This window comes from Crocodylus siamensis, chromosome 8 (assembly GCF_052110815.1).
Source record: "Crocodylus siamensis isolate JL-2025a chromosome 8, ASM5211081v1, whole genome shotgun sequence".
Lineage (NCBI taxonomy): Eukaryota > Metazoa > Chordata > Crocodylia > Crocodylidae > Crocodylus > Crocodylus siamensis.
The window spans coordinates 56,841,909-56,861,042 of NC_143402.1; the positions used below are offsets into that span (position 1 = coordinate 56,841,909).

The 19,134-nt window shown below is 61.2% G+C and overlaps 1 protein-coding gene across 4 annotated transcripts in view; it reads left to right on the forward strand.

The window, feature by feature from the left end:
* Window positions 1-374: 374 nt before the first annotated feature.
* DOCK6 (dedicator of cytokinesis 6) overlaps window positions 375-19,134 on the forward strand; it is a 33,876-nt gene continuing 15,116 nt past the window's right edge. For 2 of the 4 annotated variants that reach the window (XM_090059463.1, XM_090059465.1), the window contains exons 1-25: window positions 401-527; window positions 4,373-4,466; window positions 5,358-5,533; window positions 6,262-6,330; window positions 6,931-7,045; window positions 7,779-7,991; window positions 9,320-9,405; window positions 9,709-9,775; window positions 10,161-10,310; window positions 10,540-10,620; window positions 11,153-11,309; window positions 11,644-11,759; window positions 12,156-12,249; window positions 12,563-12,725; window positions 13,210-13,327; window positions 13,496-13,566; window positions 14,337-14,475; window positions 15,040-15,141; window positions 15,595-15,681; window positions 15,958-16,171; window positions 16,455-16,604; window positions 17,078-17,223; window positions 17,594-17,698; window positions 18,030-18,125; window positions 18,761-18,901. In XM_090059463.1, the coding sequence (XP_089915589.1) occupies window positions 484-527; window positions 4,373-4,466; window positions 5,358-5,533; window positions 6,262-6,330; window positions 6,931-7,045; window positions 7,779-7,991; window positions 9,320-9,405; window positions 9,709-9,775; window positions 10,161-10,310; window positions 10,540-10,620; window positions 11,153-11,309; window positions 11,644-11,759; window positions 12,156-12,249; window positions 12,563-12,725; window positions 13,210-13,327; window positions 13,496-13,566; window positions 14,337-14,475; window positions 15,040-15,141; window positions 15,595-15,681; window positions 15,958-16,171; window positions 16,455-16,604; window positions 17,078-17,223; window positions 17,594-17,698; window positions 18,030-18,125; window positions 18,761-18,901 (2,994 nt within the window). In that variant the 5' untranslated portion in view covers window positions 401-483. Of the gene's footprint in view, window positions 528-4,372; window positions 4,467-5,357; window positions 5,534-6,261; window positions 6,331-6,930; window positions 7,046-7,778; window positions 7,992-9,319; window positions 9,406-9,708; window positions 9,776-10,160; window positions 10,311-10,539; window positions 10,621-11,152; window positions 11,310-11,643; window positions 11,760-12,155; window positions 12,250-12,562; window positions 12,726-13,209; window positions 13,328-13,495; window positions 13,567-14,336; window positions 14,476-15,039; window positions 15,142-15,594; window positions 15,682-15,957; window positions 16,172-16,454; window positions 16,605-17,077; window positions 17,224-17,593; window positions 17,699-18,029; window positions 18,126-18,760; window positions 18,902-19,134 lie in introns of all 4 variants that reach the window. The other 2 variants (XM_090059464.1, XR_016443761.1) reach the window with 2 other exon arrangements.

The following is a 19,134-nucleotide window of genomic DNA, read 5'->3' on the forward strand; positions in this document are numbered from 1 at the left end:
GGGACCAGCGGTATGGGGCAGGGGCCTCTTTGTATAGGTGCAGGCTGTGTAGGAGAGGAGTCCTCTACAGGGGACTGGCTGTATAGGGCAGGCTCTCCTCCCTATAGGGACAGACTATACAGAGCAGGATCCCCTCTCCATGGGCGGGAGGGAGGGGGCTGTACATGGTAGGGGTCCCTCTCTATAGGGGTGGACTATGTAGGGCAGGGTCCTCCCTCTATGGTGTGGATTATATAGAGCAGGGTCCCTCTGTACAGGGGTAGGCTGTATAGGGCGGGGACCCCTCTACTGGGGAGGGGGCTGCCTGTACCATGTCCTCTTCCCTACGGGGCTAACCCAGAGGGGCCCGGGGCCGGGCGCTGGCAGGGGGCGGGGCCGGGACCCGGAAGGTGCCGCCCCCCCCGGCCGGACCCGCCCCGCCCCGCCGCCCTCGGCAGCGCCTGGGTCGGACAGCTCGGACCCCGGACCGGGACGGGACGGGCTATGGCGGCCTCAGAGCGCCGCGCCTTCGCCCAGCGCATCAACAGGTGAGACGGGGCCGGGCCGGGACCCGGCACCGACTCCCGGACCCGGCACATTCCCTCCCCCCCCACAAGATCTGGACCCGGCACCGGGCCCTTGGGAGCCCCCCCGCCGCCCGAGCATCGGACAGCGACCGGGTCTCGAACCGGCGCTCAGCACATGCCGGACCCGGGATCCCGGAGCCCGCCTCCCGCAGCCCGAGCGTGGGACTGGGCCGGGCCCGGGTCCCGAACCCCACCCCCGGCACTCGCCGTTTCACTCCCGCTCCCCCGCATCGGGACCCGGGGCCATCGCCTCCCCCCAGGATTTGGACCCGGTACTAACGTCCCCCCATAGAGCCACTGGACCCAGTCCCCCTCCCCCGGATCTACACCTGGTACCAGGGCCCCGGACCCCCCCAGTCATGGGGGTCTAGTGCTGCCCCACTTCCCCGAGTCCCTAGACTCAGTCCTGTCCCCCTGCCCCAACCCCCTTGGATCTGGTACCTGGGCCCCCAGATTCTCCACCCCCCATCTCCCCCAAGCATTTGGACCCAGCACCAGCCCCACCACGCGCAGCCCCAGCCCTGAACCCAGGTGCCTGGGCGCGCCAGAGCCTCAGGCACTGCCTGCATCACCCCCAGACCCCACGTCTCCTCTGAATAGAGCTGGGGGGCATCTGTGCTTTGTTTCTCCACCCCTGTGGACCCCCACTGCTGAATGTGTGTGGGTGTGTATAGGCGTGCCAGGGGCTTTGCCCCATTGCCTGGCAGGAGCACACAACTGGTCCCTCCAGTGCCCCCTCACACACACTTCTGCACAGCCTTGCACACCAGCTTCCCAGGCTGGGATCGGGGGTGCTGGGCGCTGTGTTGTCCAGATCCTCCCAGGCTGGGATTGGGAGTGGGGGCACTGGCAACTGTCCAGGCCCACCCTCCCAGGCTGGATTCAGGAGGGCTCCTTGCTCTCTACCCCCTTTCCACCCCTGCGGCCATTTCCCGCCCTCCGGAGGTCCTGGCTCCTTCCTGGTTGTGGGGCTGGCACGTTTCCGTCCATTGTTGCTGGGAGCTGTTGTTCCTGCCCAATCTGGCTGGGAGACCATCCTGCCACCCTGCCTCCCCCCTGGAGCCTGGATTGGACCCAGGAGTCCTGGGTCTGGCCTCCTCCTCCCCACGTCCCACTCTAACCATTAAATCTACCTCTCCCTATTGGTTTGCTGCTGGTATAATTGGTAATTGGTATAATTGTGTGGGCACATGTATGCACACATTTGTGTGCTTCCATGCATGCACATGCATGTGTATGCACTTGCATGCAGGTGGACACTCATGCACATGCACATGTAGATGTACACATGCAAGTGCATCTGCATGTGTAGGCACTCATGCACACATGCATGCCTCCACATATGCACACACGTTTGTGCATACATGTACATGCTTGCATTTAAGCAGCCGTTGGCAGACATTGGACTGTGTGTGTTCTGGGGGGGAGGAGGGGGGAGAGCCAGGGCTGTTGGGCTCAGGGAAAAAGAGGGAAACCTTCTGGCCTGGCACGTGTAACACTCATAGATCACATGTGTGCTTAGTCTCTGCCCTGGCACGGCTGTGGGAGCAGGTAGAACTGTGTGGCCTCAGCATGGCTCTGTGGAAGTGCTGGGGTCCAGGGCTCCTTTGTCAACACCAACCCTTCCCCTGCCTTCCTGCCTCTGTGTTTGCCCCCGCCTCAGTTTTCCTGGCTGGACCCTGCCTCAGTTGGGGGGTGAGCCCTGAGTCTCCAGCCTGAAATTCAGCCTGGACTCCTGGATTCAGTGCCCATCCCTCCCTGTCCATTTACTCTGCTTCCCCTTACTATACCCATGGTGAAACTGAGGTGCAGCATGGGCTTCCAGGCAGGGATTGGCAGGGCGGCATCTGGAGACAGCTTCTGCCCCTTAGAGGCCTCATCTCCCCATCCCCCCCTCCCAATCCCTACCCCCCCAGGGCCTCAGCTGCCACATCCTGTCCTGATGGCGCCTGCCCCCTCTCCCCCCAGGCTGTACATGGCATATGAGACAGACAGCTTGAGGTGGGAAGGGTGGAAGGGGAGTGAAGGCAGGACTTGGTAGGGGCAGCCAGGACATTAATCCCCTCCCCCCCATCCCAGACATCTGTTTCCCCTTGAGCTCCTGCCTCCCCCAGGCTGTCCAGGCCTCCAGCCCCCTTCCCATTGCCTTTGATGGTGGGGAGGGAGCAAATCTCCCTGTTTTACTGGGAGGGGTAAACTGGGGCAGGGGGAATCTCCTTAAGAGTCTGGCAGATGCCCCTGGTGCCCCTAGCCTGGTTCCTGGGGGGTGGGTCAGGGGTGGAATTCTGTGGGCAGCCTTGATTGCCTTGGCATGGGGGGGTAGGTCCAGAGGTTGGGGAGTATGGAGCGGGGGCTTAGAGGGATCTGGGATCCACAGGCAGATGCATTTGACTGTGAGATCCAGGGAATGTTTCCTCCATGTGCTCCAGATCCCACCTGCCTCCAGCAAAGCTGCCCCCACTTTTCCTTGGCTGGGGGTGGGAGTGGGGGTGGCAAAGGGTTGTTGCTCCTCTGCTGAGCTAGGTAGGGTTGGGCTGGAACCAAGCAGGGATGGGAGATCCCAGAGGGGACACAGCTGTAGAAGGAAGACTGAGGGCAGAGTGAGTCTCTGCACTTCCCAGTATCGCCAGTAGCCTGCTGGCTGTGTTCCCACATGATCCAAGGGCTCCCAGGCCAGATATTTCCCAGGAGGATGGGAAGTTGTGGGGACGGGGCATGAGCTCACCCTTGCCTTGCCCCAGGGCAGCACAGAGGGCTGCGGGGGGGGGCACAGCAACTGGTTGCCCTCTTGAGACAGCAAGGAGGGGTCTGGGGTCAGCACCTGTGGCTCTGGCTGCCTCCCCAGCTCCTTGTCCCCTGAGACCAGCCTCCAGCTCCTGGGGTAGACCCCAGGAATCCAGTCTCCCTCCCCTGCTCTCAGCCTCCAGCTCCCACTCCTCCCAGCATGGGAAGGGAACCCCAGGCGCTCCCTGCTGGCCCCAATGCCCAGTCCCCTCCCAGAGCTGGGAGAGAACCCAGGCGTCTGAGCTGCCAGCTGGCTGTAGGAGGTGGTGCCTGCTGGTGCCTGGAGCCTGTGCTGGGGGAGTAGGGGCGGGGCAGGGCTAGATGGGCTCCTTCCTGACTTTTCCAGGGACCCAAGAGGCCAGGCAGGGATGCCTACTGGCTGGAGCACCTAGCAAGGTTTCAGAACACCTACCTGGGTGCTTTTGCCAGTCCATGTGATTGAAGCCGTGCCAGGGGCTGCACAGGGAGCTGGACCCAACTGGCAAAGCACCCTGTCCCCGGGTCTGCAGGGCTGCCAGAGAACCCAGGAGTCTGGGCTTACATTGGGTGTGAATACAGGCACTAGCCTGCCCCTGGGTGCTGTGGAGAGGAGGGGATCTGCCAAGCCCTGGAATGCATATGGGTTCTCTCCCTGCCCTGTCCTGGGGGTAGGATCTAGAACCCAGGATGCTTGGGTTTTCTCCCTGCTTTCTTGGGGGGTGAGGGGTGTGAAAGCTGGAAGCCAGGACTCCTGGGTTCTCTCCTTGCCCTGTTGTAGCAGCAGGCGGGGGGGGGGGGGAGGGGGCGGCACATTGGTGAGAGGTGGAAGCCAGGACTCCTGGGACCTCTCCTCAGCTGTCCCATTGGGCAAATCTGTCCTGTGCCTCAGGTTCCCTGGCTGTCACTGCCCTTCCTTGTGCACAGCCCTGGGGTTATCAGAGGGAAGGGCTGTCCTCTCTAACCCCAAATCCCAGGTTCTCTCCCTCGTCCCCTCCCCCAAGTCCCAGAGTTTCCCACCCCCACTAATGCCAGACTCTGCTCAGCAGGATGGTGGCCTCTGAGGTGCGGAAGCAGATGTCACGGGAGCACGGGAGCTCCCCCCAGCTCTCGGAGCGTCGCAGTGGCTCCCACCAGACCGTGAGTGACCTCTCCTCCCCTTCCCCTTCCCCTTGCAGAGAGAACCCAGGAGTCTGCCCCCCCACCCGCAATCTGGCCCTGGAGTGGGTGGGAACCTGGCTGGGCTCCCATGGCCTCAGCTTCCCCTTCCTGTGGGCTGCGGTTCCTGCCCTCGCCTCAACCACAGCCGCTGGGATTTCCTGCAGCCCAGGGGGAGGGATGCAGCTGGGGGGCGTAGAATCCAGGCATCTGGGCTCTCAGCCCTGCCCCCCCCCACTACCTTCCCACAGCCAAGGTGGAATCCAGGCATCTAGGCCCCCAGCCCCCCACCCCCCAATCACTAGACCCCACTGTCCCCCGCCCACCCCAGCCAGGGTGGAACCCAGGTGTCCTGGCTCCCAACTCCTCTCTCTGTGTGAATCAGCAGACTCCGCTCCACTCCAGGGAAGGAACCCAAGTGTCTGGGCTCCTGTTCCCCATGCCCCCCAACTCTAATCATTAGGCCCTGCTCCCCTCCCACAGTCAGGGAGGAACCCAGGCCTCCAGGCTTCTAGTCCCTTGTTGTAGCCACCACTCCCTTCTTTTTCAAAGCCACAATGAAACCCAAGTGTCCTGGCTCACTGCCCCCTGCCTCGCTCTTACCATTAGACCCCACTGCCCTCCATAGCTGGGGCTGAATGGAAGAGTCTGCCCTCCCCACCCCACAATAGATAGACTCCAGGAGTTCTAGCTCCCAGCTCCCTTCTGGCCCACACAAGACAGAAACCAAGGGTCCAGGTGCCCCCTTGACTCCCTCCTGCATCTAAGCTGGGCTCAGACTCTGACCAGGCCCTGTGAGTACCCTGATGTGGGGTTGTGGGGGCTGGTGCTATGAACTTCCTAAGGACAGTGCCTTGTTGCCCCCTGCCCCAGGTGCCACTGGCAGAGGTGGTGGAGCCACTGGATGTGGAGGAGTTCCTGGCTGCCCACCCCCCTGAAGCTGAGCTAGGGCCCCTGCGTGACCTGGCTGACTTCCCACCTGATGACCTCGAGATCATACAGGAGCCACGGGAGCTCCGCACGTTGGAGCCAGGGGTCCCCGAGGAGGGGTAGGTGCTACAGAGAGGAAGTGGGGGGATCCTGGGGGCAGCTGCTCCCCTGTACACGTATACCCAGGTGCTATATACCCCCCTCTTAGTGAGTAAACTGAGGCATGGCGGTGCAGCTGAACCCTGAGGTGCAGAGCAGGGCCATGTTAGAGCTCATGAATGCCTGGCTTCCTATGCTGCCAGGGCAGGGCTGGGGAGAGGACCCACATGTCTAAGCTCTAGCCCTGGGCACCTTCCAGCCTCAAGAGACTTCTAGGAGGTCAGGGGTCACCTGCCCCCTTCCGCCCCCACCAAGAGGACCAAGGCTTCTGGGCTCTGGGGGGTCAGGGGTCATCTGCCCCCTGTCCCAAGAGGACCCAGGCTCTGAGAGTTCAGAAGTGAAGGAGACACCTGCCCCCGCCATGGAGCACCCAGGTGTCTGGGCTCTATCCTGGGCACCTTTCAGCCTTAAAGGGCTTCTGAGAGGCCAGAGGTTAAGGGGCCACCTGCCCTAGCCAATTTGAACCCAGACATCCAGGAATGGGACCCAGGTGTTCAGGCTCAAGCCCCAGGCACCATCCAGCATCAAGGGACCTTTGGGAAGTCAAAGGTCAAGGGTCACCTGCTCCCACTGAGGAGAACCCAGGTGTCCAAGCTCCATTCCTGGGTATTGTTCAGCCTCAAGGAGCCTCTAGGAAGTCATAGGTTAGGGATCAGAGGTTACCTAACCCCCACGTCTTCTCCCCAAGGATGCTGGACATGCGAACACGGGATGTGGTGAAGACCTACACTGAGGACTGGCTGGTTGTACGCCGGAGGTCAGTGCCTGGTGGAAGTGGGGAAGGGGATTGTATCCACCTCATGGTGGGGGGCAGATCTGGCTCTGGGGGCTCCTGGGGGTCTCTTGGTCCCTGACTACCCTCCCTGGTGCTGGGAGGTAGGATGAGGAGGAGCCAGGACTCCTGGGTTCAGCCACACCTCTGGAGGCCATTGGGGTATAGTGTTGAGAGTGGGGGAGTGACCAGTGAGCTGGGGTGGAGTGGGACATAGGTGGGAGAGCTTGGCTGAGCAACAGGGAATGAGAGGTGGGGTGCCTATCCCCTCCTCATCCATTTACCCCGCCACCAAAACTGAGGAACAGTGTGGGCTGTTCTAGGTCTGCTCTTTAGATGGACGGAGCTCCCCCTCCCCACCCCCCCTCCTGTCCCATAAAGGTTGGGGAGGGGTTGGTTCTATATGGGGAGGGAAAGATGCTGTCAGACAGGTGATGGTTCCTCAGTTTCCCCAGACACTTCCCTGCCTTTATGGGGAAGTTTCTATGTACCTATGAGGGGATGAGCCCATCCCTTCCACCTGCCCTGTGCCACCCCCAACTCGATGACGTAGCTCCCTCTGCCCCCCCACCCCCTTCCTCCCAGGTACCAGGGCTTGAGCACGGCTTATGCTCCCATCACCCCGCAGCGGCAGCAAGAGCGGCAGCAGGGCCTGACCCGGCAGGTCTTTGAGACAGATGAGCCAGAGGTGGAGGATACGGTGAGTCCCCCAGGGGGTGAGAGGGGCAGTGGGGTCTAATGGTGAGAACAGGGGGGTGTGGCAATGAGCCAGGGCACCTGGGTTCCAACCTTGGCTCTGGAAGGGGAGTAGGTTATAGTGGCTAGAGTGAGGAGCTGGAAGCATGGCTGTGGGAGGGCAGAGGGGGTCTGGTGTTTCAAGTTGGGAGTGGGGGTAGGAGCCTGAATGCCTGGGTCCCTCCCTGGCTAGGGGAGGGGGGAGGATGTCTGGGTTTTACCTGGGGTATCATCACCTGAAGCTCTGGGAAAAATTTCTTCACAGTTAGGGTGCCCAGACTGTGGAATAAACTCCCTCCAGAGGTGGTGCAATCACCTACCCTGGAAATCTTCAAGAGCAGACTGGCTAGTCACCTCACTGGAGTTACCTGACCCCAGTTGTCTTTCCTGCCTAGTGCAGGGGGGCTGGACCCAATGATCTTGTAAGGTCCCTTCTAGCCCTTTTACAATCTATGAATCTGAAGACAGTGGGGTCTAGGGATTAGAGCAGGGAGGGCCTGGGAGCCCAGGCACCTGGGTTCCAACTCCAGCCCTGGGCAGGGGGATGGGGAATCAAGGGTGAAGATGGCAGGGCAGGGTGCTGTTGGGCACAGGGTTGGGGAGAGACGGAGGGGCTGGGGAGCTGCAGGGGTAGAGGGGTAACGGGGGGGGCAGGTTCAGCAGGCCATGACCCCCCTTCTCATCCCATCCCCCACTAGGAGGAGCGGCGGCGCAGCTCAGGCTCACTGGATGAGACGCCACGTGGCAGCTGGGCATCTGGTATCTTCGACCTGAGGAACTCAGTGCCTGATGCACCGCTGCCCAGCCTGCTGGAGCGCACAGGCCCCGAAGAGGCTGACCGGCGCAATGCTGCCCTGCGCAGGGAGGGCCGCCACCCTGAGATCTTGGCCCTCTTTCCAGCCCCCGATGAGGTGCGCCTGCCCCAGCCCTCTCTTGGATGTATTAGAGTAGTGCCTGTCATTTGCCTGAGGGAGCCAGTGCTTCTATTGCAGGGGTGTCCAACCTTTTTGAATGTGGGGCCGAATCATTAACTTTTTATCACCCAGTGGGCTGGCGGGAGTGGGAGCTCATGCGGCCTGCCCAGTCCGGCCGCAGCCTGGGGGCACAGGGGTCAAGGGGTGCCTGCCATGTCACCCTGCCACCGAGGCAGCCTTGAGGATGCTCCCACATCTGTGCACCTGGGCTCAGCAGCCAGGGGGACGTGGGGACTCTGCAGGGGGGTGTGGGAAGTGCAGGGACACCCCCCTGCTCCCTCTCCCTCGAGGCAGCCCAAACCCAAGCGTCAGGGGTCCCTCCCTCCCCAGGACCCACGACTCACCACCCCCAGTGCAATGTCTGCGGGCATGGGGGCATGCAGGGAGGCAGGAGCGGCACTGACTTTCCGCCCCCGACAGCCACAGCAGCAGCAGCATTTCCCATGGGCCCAACCGCAGCATCTCTCCACATTGGCCCTTCCTCAGCATCCTACTGGCTGCTGAAGGGCTGCTGAGGGGCTGGGGGAGGGACAAGGTGTTCCTGCCACAGCACCGCAGGCCATAGAAAATGGCTTGGCAGGCTGTATGGCGGCCCGTGGGCCGTATGTTGGACAAGCTTATTCTATTGGGTACATTACAGTAGCCCCATCTGCTGCTGCTCTTCCATTGGGTGCATTATGCTACCCCCTACCTGCCCCATGGGAGCCAGCAGCAGATGCTCCTCTATTTGGTACAGTATGATAATCCCCTACATATCCCTGTTCCATGGGAGCCAGCAGCCACTGCCCTTCTAATGGGTGTGTTAGAGTAACCTCCTACTTATTCCTGCCCTTCTATTGGGTCCATTATGGTTCCTACATTCCCATGGGACTGGGGTACCAGCAGCTACTGCCACCCTTCTCTTACAGGTATTTCCATATCCCTGGAAGCCAACAGCCCTGCCCTTTTATTGGCTATGGTGTGGTAGCCTCTACCTGCCCTATGCCCCATAGAAGCCAGCTGCTGCTGCTGCCCCTCTATTGGGTGTTTTATGGTAGCCCCTACCTCCACCCCTGCTGCTGCCCTTCTGTTAGGTGTATGACACCTTTCTATTAGGTGTACTATGGTAGCACCTCTCCTAGTCCCATTGCTTGGTGTCCCCACCAGATTACAGGCAACATTGGACATCCCTTCCCCGCTACAAACTGAGGGACAGAGGGATATGGGAGGGGTGAAGCCAGGGGTGGAACCCATGTGTCCTGATTTCCCCCACCTTCCCACCCTAGGATGAGGCAGTAGAGCGCCGCAGCCTCCCCGAGATGCCCCGGGAGCACTTTGGGCAGCGCATCCTGGTCAAGTGTCTGTCCCTCAAGTGAGTCCAGGCCTGGACCCTGTGGGGGGAGGGGGTGGGGTGGTTCTTTCCCCAGGACATGGAGCCAGGGGCACCCCCACACCCCTTCCCCTCCCAGTGCCAGCCAGGGAACTCAGGAGTCCTGGTTCCAAGCCCCTCCTGCAACCCAGAGACTCAAACCCCCTGGAGTTGTGGATTGGACCCCCTGGAGTTGTCTGGGCATTCAGTCCACCAAGACCAAAGGGGCTGGGGCTGCGGCTGGAGGACCAGGGGCAGGGGGAGGGGATCCTTTCAGCCCCATGGCCTGTCTGTCTGTCCATCCAGGTTTGAGATTGAAATTGAGCCCATCTTCGGGTCTCTTGCCCTTTATGACATCAAGGAGAAGAAGAAGGTACCAGGGCCCTACAGACTGGGCTTGGGGTGGGGTTTCAGGGCTGGAGGTGTGTCCTGGGCTGTTTGGATTAGATCAGAGGTGGGGGCTCTAGGCTGGGGTGTGTCCTGGGTAGATGGACCAGACTAGAGGGTGGGGTCTCTGGCCAGGGTTATATGGACCAGGCCAGAGGGCAGGGCCTCTGGGCTGGGGCCATGTATATGGATTTAGCATAAGGGATGTGACCTGGGCTATATGGACCAGGCCAGGAGGCAGTGTCTCAGGGCTGGTGGCACATGTCGAGCTATACAGACCTCAGGGTTAGGGGTATGTATGGGGCTGTACAGACCAGTCCAGGGGACAGGTGTGGGCCTAGGCTGCATTGACTGAGCCACATGATCTCTAGATTTCAGAGAACTTCTACTTCGACCTGAACTCGGAAGCAGTGAAGGGGCTACTGCGGGGCCACAGTGCCCCCCCTGCCATCTCTAGCCTGGCCCGTGCTGCCATCTTCTCCATCAGCCACCCCTCCCCTGACATCTTCCTTGTCATCAGGGTTAGTGAGGCAGGAGGCACTCACTCCCCTCCCAGAGCAAGGAGAGAACCCAGGTGTCTGGGCTCCCATCTCCCCTGCTCTAACCCACCTCACCCCACTGACCCAGGTCTCTGGGCTTCCACCCCCTACCCCCCCACTCTAACCTCCCCAGTCCCCACTCTCCTGCCAGGGCTGGGGGAGAACCCAGATGTCTGGGCTGCCCCCCATGTTCTAACCTGTCATCTCCTAGCTGGAGAAGGTGCTGCAACAAGGGGACATCGGGGAGTGCTGTGAGCCCTACATGGTGCTGCGGGAGGCAGATAGTGCCAAGGTAGGTGTTACTCCAGTTCTGCCCCCCTGCCCTTCCCCAGCACCCTCCCCACTCAGGACAAGAAGAGAACCCAAGCATCTGGGTTCCCAGCCCCCCCCTTTAATTGACCAGAACCTTTAATCCACCAGAACCACTCTCTTCCTAGAGCTGGGAGAGAGCCCAGGCATTCGGGTTTCCAGGCGCTGCCTGTCCAAACATCCTAGAACCCTGTTCTCTTCCATGGGTGGAAGAAAACCCAGGCATCTGTGTTCCCAGCCCCCCCACCCCCTGCTCTAACCCCCTAGTCCCCATTCCCCTCCCAGGGCAAGGATAGCACCCAGGCATCCGGGCCCCCACCCTGCTTTAAAACCCCAACCCCCGCACTCCTAGAACTAGGGAAAGAACCCAGGTGTCTGGGCTCCCCACCCTACCCCACCCCCTGAATGAGGCTGGAGCCATAGTGATCTCCCTACCCCTCTATATTGTGAGGGCCCTTACTGGGAGCTGGGAGATCCTGGGCCCACCGACCACCCTCTTCCCCCTGTCCCCCCAGAACAAGGAGAAGCTGGAGCGGCTGCGGACAGCTGCAGAGCAGTTCTGCAGCCGCCTGGGCCGGTACCGCATGCCCTTTGCATGGACAGCCGTGCACCTGCGTAACGTCCTCAGCAGCGCCAGTGCTCCCGAGCGTGACCCCCCGGACTCTGATACTGGTGTGTGGGCAGGGTGGGGAGTGTTGGAGCTCCCATGATAAGCGGGGCCATACCCATGCAGGTTGTGGATGGGAGTCCAAGTGCTAGGGGGGCCTTGGATAGAGGTGCTGACTGGGGTAAGTGAGTGTTGTGCTTACAAAGCTAAGCAGGGTCAGGATGCATAGGGCTTGGGTGGGAGACTCTTGAGGGCCAGACTTAGGGGAAGGCCTTGGATGGGGGTACTAAGTATGGTGGGCAGGGCCAGGCCTGTATAGGACACAGATGGGAGACCAAGTGGCAGGGGGGCCTGGCCCCTGTTCTGGGGCTGAAGTCTTGGGCTTGGTTCCCCGGGCAGATCGTAAGGGCACCTGGAAGCGGCGGACACTGGATCGCCTGAACGTGGGGGATGAGGCCGGTGGCTTTGGCAACTTCCGCCCGGCTACACTTACCATCACCAACTTCTTCAAGCAGGTCGGGGGCGGGTGGCAGGGCCAGGATTTTGTGGGGGTGGCACAGCATGGTCTGGGGTCAAGGTCCCTGCTTGGCTTCAGCTTGATTTGCATGGGGTGGGGCTTCAGCTTGATTTGCATGGGGTGGGGCTTCAGCTTGATTGGCAGGCAGAGGATTCACCTGGCTGCACTATGTAGAGGTATAGCCATGGCTTGGGTGGAGTGGGGCTTCTGGCAGGTGGTGCTGTTGTAGAAGGGGGCTCCTGTTCCTGGTGGGGGTTGAGGACCTGGGGCTTCCTGGAAGACAGGGCTCTTCAGGAACCACATGCTTCAAGGGGATGGGCAGGGTTTTGAAACAGGCAGGGCTTGCTGTGGGCAGAGCCTTGCTGTGAGCCTTCCTCCACCACTCTCTCTACAGGAGGGTGACCGCCTAAGTGATGAGGACCTGTACAAGTTCCTGGCTGACATGCGGCGCCCATCATCTCTGCTGCGGCGGCTCCGTCCCATCACAGGTGCTGGGAGGGGAGGGGAGAAGAGGCCCTGTGAGGGATCCTCATGGTCTTGACCAAAGGGCTGTAAAGCAGGCATAAGGCCCTGACCTGGGGCTGCTAAACCCAGAGCACTCCTCAGGCTGCTCTAACCACCTTATATAAGGGTCTTATATAAGACTGGGGGTGGGAGGTGCATGAGACATACTTTCAGGAGGGTACATGGCTTTGGTCCTCTTCCTGACCCCCAACCTCCAAATCCTTGTGCCTCTGGCTTCCCATCAGCCCTTGGGGCCACCCTGATACTCACCTCCTCACCCCGGTTCTGCTCCCCCAGCTCTGCTGAAGATTGACATCTCTCCGGCACCCGAGAGCCCCCACTACTGCCTGTCACCGGAACTGCTGCACGTGCGGCCCTACCCTGACCCCCGTGTGCGGCCCACCAAGGAGATCCTGGAGTTCCCTGCCCGTGAGGTCTTTGCCCCCTACACCATGTACAGGTATGGGTGTAGGGGAGTAGTGGGGAATGGTGCTGTCTGCTGCAGGCTGGTGAAAGCTGCAGTTGCTCCTGGATTTTTTGGGGGGAGGGGAAACTGAGGGATAGAAATAGGAAGCCTCCCTCCTCCCCCCCCACTCCCATACACTGCAGAGCCTTTCATAAGGGAAGGGGATGTGGACACCAGCCTTCTGGATGCTGCATCTCGCCCAGAGCTGCTCATGGAAGCCAGATGTCAAGTCCCCCACATTCCTCCCTAACACACACATGCACCTTCCTTATACACCCTGATTTTTCCCCCTCCCATGCTGGGGGTGGAACCCAGGAGTCTGGTTCCACAGCTGGGTGTGGGACCCCAGAGTCCTGGACCCCTGCTCCCTTGATACACTTTGCTAGCACTCACTGGTTCCCACCTCCTCTGCCAGGGGTAGAACCCAGGAGTCCAGGCCCACTTCTTCCCATTAACCCCTTATTGTCTTGTCCTGCAGAAACTTGCTCTTCATCTACCCCCAGACCCTGAACTTCAGCTCACGCCAAGGCTCCATGCGCAACATTGCCGTCAAGGTGCAGCTTATGGCTGGTGAGGACCCCAGCCAGGCCCTGCCAGTGAGTGCCCCCTGCCTGCCCCCTGGAACAGGGGCAGACCCAGGAGTCTGGATCATCTCCCCACAGCCGTAGAACAGAATCAGTAAGCCCATGCTTTCTGACCTCTGTGTCCATCCAGTGCCAACCTGTGCCTGTCTCTCTGTCTGTCCCTCTTCTCTGCTATCCCAGGTGATTTTCGGGAAGTCGAGCTCCAGTGAGTTTACACAGGAGGCCTACACAGCTGTGGTCTATCACAACAAGTGGGTGTCCAGGCCAGGGAAGGGGATACAGAGGGCAGGCAGTAGGGTGGGCAGAGCCCTGATTGGAGTGGGTGAATATAGTAATCTGCTTTTGTGGGGAGTTATGGCTGGAGGAGGAAGGAGGGGGGACCTACTGCGTGGGAACCTTGGAGGATATTTTGGTGACTATGTTCATTAATGGGGGGTGGGAGGCAAGCTAGGATGGTATTCTGGTGAATGTGGTATTTGCGGGAGGGCGGTTCTGGCTGGAGGTGCAGCGGTTATTGCTGGATGGAAACCCAGGTGAATACAGTCACACAGTCATTTGTGTTGGGGGTGGGTGCCAAACTGGGATTGATAGTGGAGATACTTTGGTCAATAAGGTAATTTAGGTGGGAGGGAGGGTGTAAAACCAGGTTTTGGCAGTAGAAGTTTTCTGGTAAATACGGCAATGTGTGCGTGCGTGCGTGTGTTTGGGAGTGTGCCAAACTGGGATTGGCAGTGGGGATATTCTGGTGAATATGGTAATGTGCCCTGGAAGCAGGGTGGATTGCTGGGTGAGAATCTGGGTAAATATGGTAATTTGTGCAGGAGGGGATGTGCCAGGCTGGGATTTGAGTTTAGAGCTATTTCAGTGAATGTGGTAAATTGGGATGGGGGGAGGTGCCAGTGCAGGATTGGAGGGTGGGGCTATTGTAGTGAAATATGATAATAGGGGGAGGGCTGGCAAGGGGGTACAGCCAGGGTTTGGGGGGTCAGGGCTGTTCCCAGTGCCCCTGTCCCCTCCGCAGGTGCCCGCAGTTCTATGAGGAGGTGAAGTTGGTGCTGCCGCCGGCACTGGGCGACAGCCACCATCTTCTCTTCTCTTTCCACCACGTGGCCTGCCAGCCCCGCCCCCACACTCTGCCTGACTCCCCCATTGGCTACACGGTAGGCCCAGATCCTGCCCCCACACCCCCCACAAGGCACCCCCTGGCTACGTGGAAGAGGCCCGCTTAGTCCTGATGTGTCTGACTGCATGCCAGGCTCTGCCCTGGCTCCAGGCCATGTCCCACACCCTGTTCAATGTGCCCATCAGTTACGTGGTAAGCCCTGCCGTCCTAGTCCAGGCCCCACCCCCTGCTAATCTTGCCCCCACACCCCACCTGATGCCCCCATTGGCTCTACTTTAAGCTCTGCCCCTTGCCCCAGACTCTACCCTAGACCCTGCCCAATACCAACAGGCCCTGCCTTTTACCTGCTCTGCCACCAGCCCAGACCCTGCCAGCCCTGCCCTTATTTGGGCTGCACTGCTGGCCGTACCCCTTGCCTTCCCAGCCCCCAGCATCCCTTATGGGGTGCCCCTAAATCTGGAGTCCCACCTGGGGTTTCTGCCCCCTGGAAACCCCACCCCACCTGTGACCCTGCCCTTTCCTTCCCCTCTCACCCCAGGGGCTGTGGGAGGGTTCTGGCACTGCCCCCCCAACTCCCCATTTCGGGTGCTGTCTCCTGCAGTGGGTGCCTCTGATGCAGCATGGGCAGCTGCGCACAGGACCCCTGTGCCTGCCTGTCTCTGTGGACAAGCCTCCCCCCAGCTACTCCGTCCTCACCCCTGACGTGAGTGCGGGCACCAGGACGGGAGGGCGGGGTGCCAGGGGTTTCCTGGGCTGGGGGGAGCGGTTTATCTGTCCATCCATTTTTTCCCCCACCCAGCTGGGGAAACTGAGTCGCGGGCAGGAGGAGGGGAATCCTAGATACAGGGCAGGGGCTAGGGGGGTGGGTCCCACAGGGAAGTGTGTGTGGAGGGGCAGGGGGATCTTCATAGGGAAGGGTCTGAGGGGGACGGGGGGAATCTTGGCAGGGGGCACAAGGGTCCTGGGGAGGGCAAGAGGGAATCTGAAATGGTTCTGGTGGGGCAGGGCAGAGATCTTGGGGATGCCCTAGAGGGTCTGGGGGTGTTGAGGGAGGGGCCTGGGGCATTTTGCAGGAGGTGTCAGGGGGTTCCTGGGTGGTAAGGGGGATGTTGGGGGTAGTCCTGAAGCCCCAGCTGTGGCTGTGATGTGGCACCAGGTGCAGCTGCCTGGCATGAAGTGGGTGGACAACCACAAGGGCGTGTTCCATGTGGAGCTGCGGGCCATGTCCTCTGTGCACACACAGGTAAGGGGGGGGTGCGTGTGTGTGTCCATCTGCATGTGCAAGTACAAATGCTGCCATCTGCATGCATGCGCATATGGGGGCATCTGTATGCCTGTGTAGACATCTGTGGGTGTGTCTGCATGCATGTGTCTGGCTACACCCATCTCTCTCCAGCCCTGGACCCTTCCCTGCCTTGGGGGCCAGGACACCTGGATTTCCAGCCTGCTCTGTGCCCCTAAGGGACACCCATGAGGGGCTCCCCCAACCCTGACTGACCCCCCTCCTTCCCCCTGGCAGGACCCAGCGCTGGAGCGGTTCCTGGCACTGGGGAGGGCGCTGGAGGTGGGGCCATGTGGGGGGCGGGGGGCGGCAGTGCTGGAGGCAGAGCTGCGGGGCAGCCTGGGGGGGTTGCGGGGGGCCCAGCCCCAGCCCCTCGTTGCCTTCAGCCACCAGCTGCTTGACCAGCTCCTGCGCCTCCTCGCCCATCCCCCTCTTATCAACGGCCAGACTGGTGAGCACCCAGATGTGGGGCGGGGGGCAGGGGGGGGTGGAACAATGGAGTGCTGGGAGCCTGGATGCTTGGGTTCTGTCCCAGCTCTGTGGTGAGAGTGGGGCTGGGAGCCTGGATGCCTGGGTTTTCTTCTGCTGAGTAGCCAAGCAGTGCCAGCCCCTCCCCTGACCTTGCTGTCAGAGCCCCCCACCCCCGGAACAGGGCACTACCCCCATTTCCCATGTGGGAAGACTGAGGCACAGGAGGGAGAACCCTGCTGCTCTTAACCCTGCATTGCCTGCAGTGAATGTGGGCCGGGCAGCCTTCGAGGCCCTGGCCATCTTGGCCAACCAGATTGACCACAGCTTGGAGGGCAGCCGGGACACTCATGGCCGCTGCCCTGTGCTGGCTGCCTACGTGCACTTTGCCTTCCGCCTACCCGGGACTGAACGCGGTGAGCCCCGGGGGGTGCTGGAAGCCCCAGATGCCTAGGTTGTGTCCCAGTGTTGGGGGGGACCGGGGTTTGGCGGGCTAGAGCCAGGGGGAGCTGGGTGCCCAGACACCTGGGTTCTCTCCTAACTCGGGGAGGGAGGTCTAATGGGTTAGAGCAGGGAGGGTTTGGTACCCTGGACACCTGGGTTCTCTCTGACTCTGGCAGAGGCTGGAGACTTAAAGCAGGGGGGCTGGGAGCCCAGATACCTGGGTTCTCTCCCAGTTCTGGGAGGAGAGTGGGGTATAATGGGTTAGAACTGTGTGGGGCTGGGAGCCTGGATGCCTCCCCAATCTCTGGGAGGAAAGCTGAAGTCCTCTGGGTAGTTCATGTAGGGTGTGAGGGGGGCAGGGTTCCTTGGTGCTTCTGGGCTCTCTCCTCCTCCCCTCCCTCCCCTTCCTGGACACGCCCAGGGTCTGATCCTTCCCTCACTGCAGAGGCCAGCGCCCCAGACCAGGACCCCCTTCAACCACCCACTGGCCTCCCCCTATCCCGTGCCAAGAGCATCAGCTGTAGCAACCCCGACTTGGCCAGCAACCCCTGCTGCCCTGACGAGGAGGTACAGCGCATCCTGGGCACCAAGGTATGGCGGTGGGGGGGCGGGCTGGGCTTGGACCTGGCTCATGATGGTTGGTGCGGGGGAGAGTCTTCCCTTACCCAGCTTGGGGCTTTGGGGGGGCTTGACTCCTGCCTCCCAGCTTTGAGTGCTGGGGGGGCTCTGGGCAAGGTCAGGGTGGATGCTGGGGTCCTGTCTTCCCAAAGCTCAGGGCCCTGAGGGCTCTAGGTTGGCATCTGGTGGGGGCTCTGGATGGAGTCTTGGGGGTGGGGGCTTGGGTGGTGAGGGGCTCCGTGCTGGAGCCTGGGGCAGTGGGGGACTTCAGGTTGGGCTCTGGGGGCGGGGTTCATGCTCCAGCCTGCTCCACCCCACATGGAGCTCCCCCTTCATCCCCCAGGGCATCGACCGCTCACACTCGTGGGTCAACGCTGCCTACGCCCCTGGGGGCACCAAGGCTGTGCTCCGCCGCCCCCCACCCCCTGCTGGCCCCAGCCCCAAGCAGGTACCCCCAGCCCCAATCCTGCCCCCCTCAGGTTTGATCCTGCCCCTGTCTCCAGGCTGGTTCCTTCTAGCTGCAGATCCCAGGGAGGGAGGAGGCGGGGATCCTGTTCTGTCTGTCTTCTCCTGCTTCCTGCAAGGGGTTAATTGGGGGGTGGGTTATAGAGGATCACCTCTGCCCCCTGTCCTTGGGGCCAAAGGAATTTAGGCATGGGGTGAGGTTTCTCCCTATTAACCCTGTGGCTGCTGCAACCCAGGATCCCCCCCTACTCCTCGGTGACCCCTTTGCCCCCGGTCACCCCCATGCCCTCATGGTGCCCCCCATGCCTATCCAGATGGTGCATGAAGAGCTGGCGCTGCAGTGGGTGGTGAGTGTGAGCGCCGTGCGAGAGGCTGCCCTATGCCAGGCCTGGTTCTTTTTCCAGCTCATGGTATGTGGAGACCCCCTAGCAGCCCTTTATCCGCCTCCCTTCCCCTGCCCCCTCCATACCCCCTAGTCCCCCTCCAGGCTCCCCTTGCTCCAGCCCCAGCCCACCCTAGGGTCCCCTGGCCCCTTGTAGTGCCCTCTGCCTCAAATCGTTCCTAGTCCATTAACTCCTTCCTTGCTGCACCAGCCCATTACTGGAGCAATGTGGTAGGGGAAGAATGTGATCTCCTCCTGTCAAGTCAGGGTGGGGGAGACCTTGTCTCTCATCCCCCAACTAGGGGAGGAGGGTCCTGATCCTGCAGAGGACCCCAGTCCCATGGGTTGGGGAGGCACAGATCTTGCAGGGAGAGGGCCAGCTCCTGCAGTTGGACGGGGTGGGGGCCTGATCCTGTGCAAGGGGAGGGGGTGGAAGGCTCTGATACAGGAGGGAGTCCTGATCTTGAAGAGGGCCCAGATCCTGTGGGCAACAGGGGTCCCCTGTCCTGTTGGGGAGGGAGCCTGATTCTATGGGGGGGTGGTATGAGCCTGATCCTGCAGGGAAGGAGGGCTCCAATTCTGTGTGGGGCAGGGGCCTGATTCTGCAGGATGGAAGGTCCTGTTTGCTCACAGACCCAGCTTCTCTTCTCCTCCCCCCCCCAGACAAAGAGCCTGACACTGCACCTGCACCGAGCCGGGAGGCTGGAGGCTCCACGGCGCTTGCGCCTGCCCCAGCGCTTTGCTGACGATGTGGCTGCCCTGGTTTGTGCCCTCAGCACCGAAGTTGCCACCCGCTGCCACCAGGTCTGTCTTTTCCTCACCCCACCCATCTGTATGTCTGGTGTCTGTCCTTTGCCTCCTGCTTATCCCCTGCCCCCCACCTTAGCATATCTCCTCCGTGACTCTGTCCTGGGCTATGGGTCTGGTCCAGGCCTTCATGTCCTGTCTGTCTGTCTGTCCCTGCCTCCATTAACCACCTCCTACCCTCCCCACACTCTCAAGGTTCCAGGAGTGCCTCTCTTCCCCCCCCTCCCCCC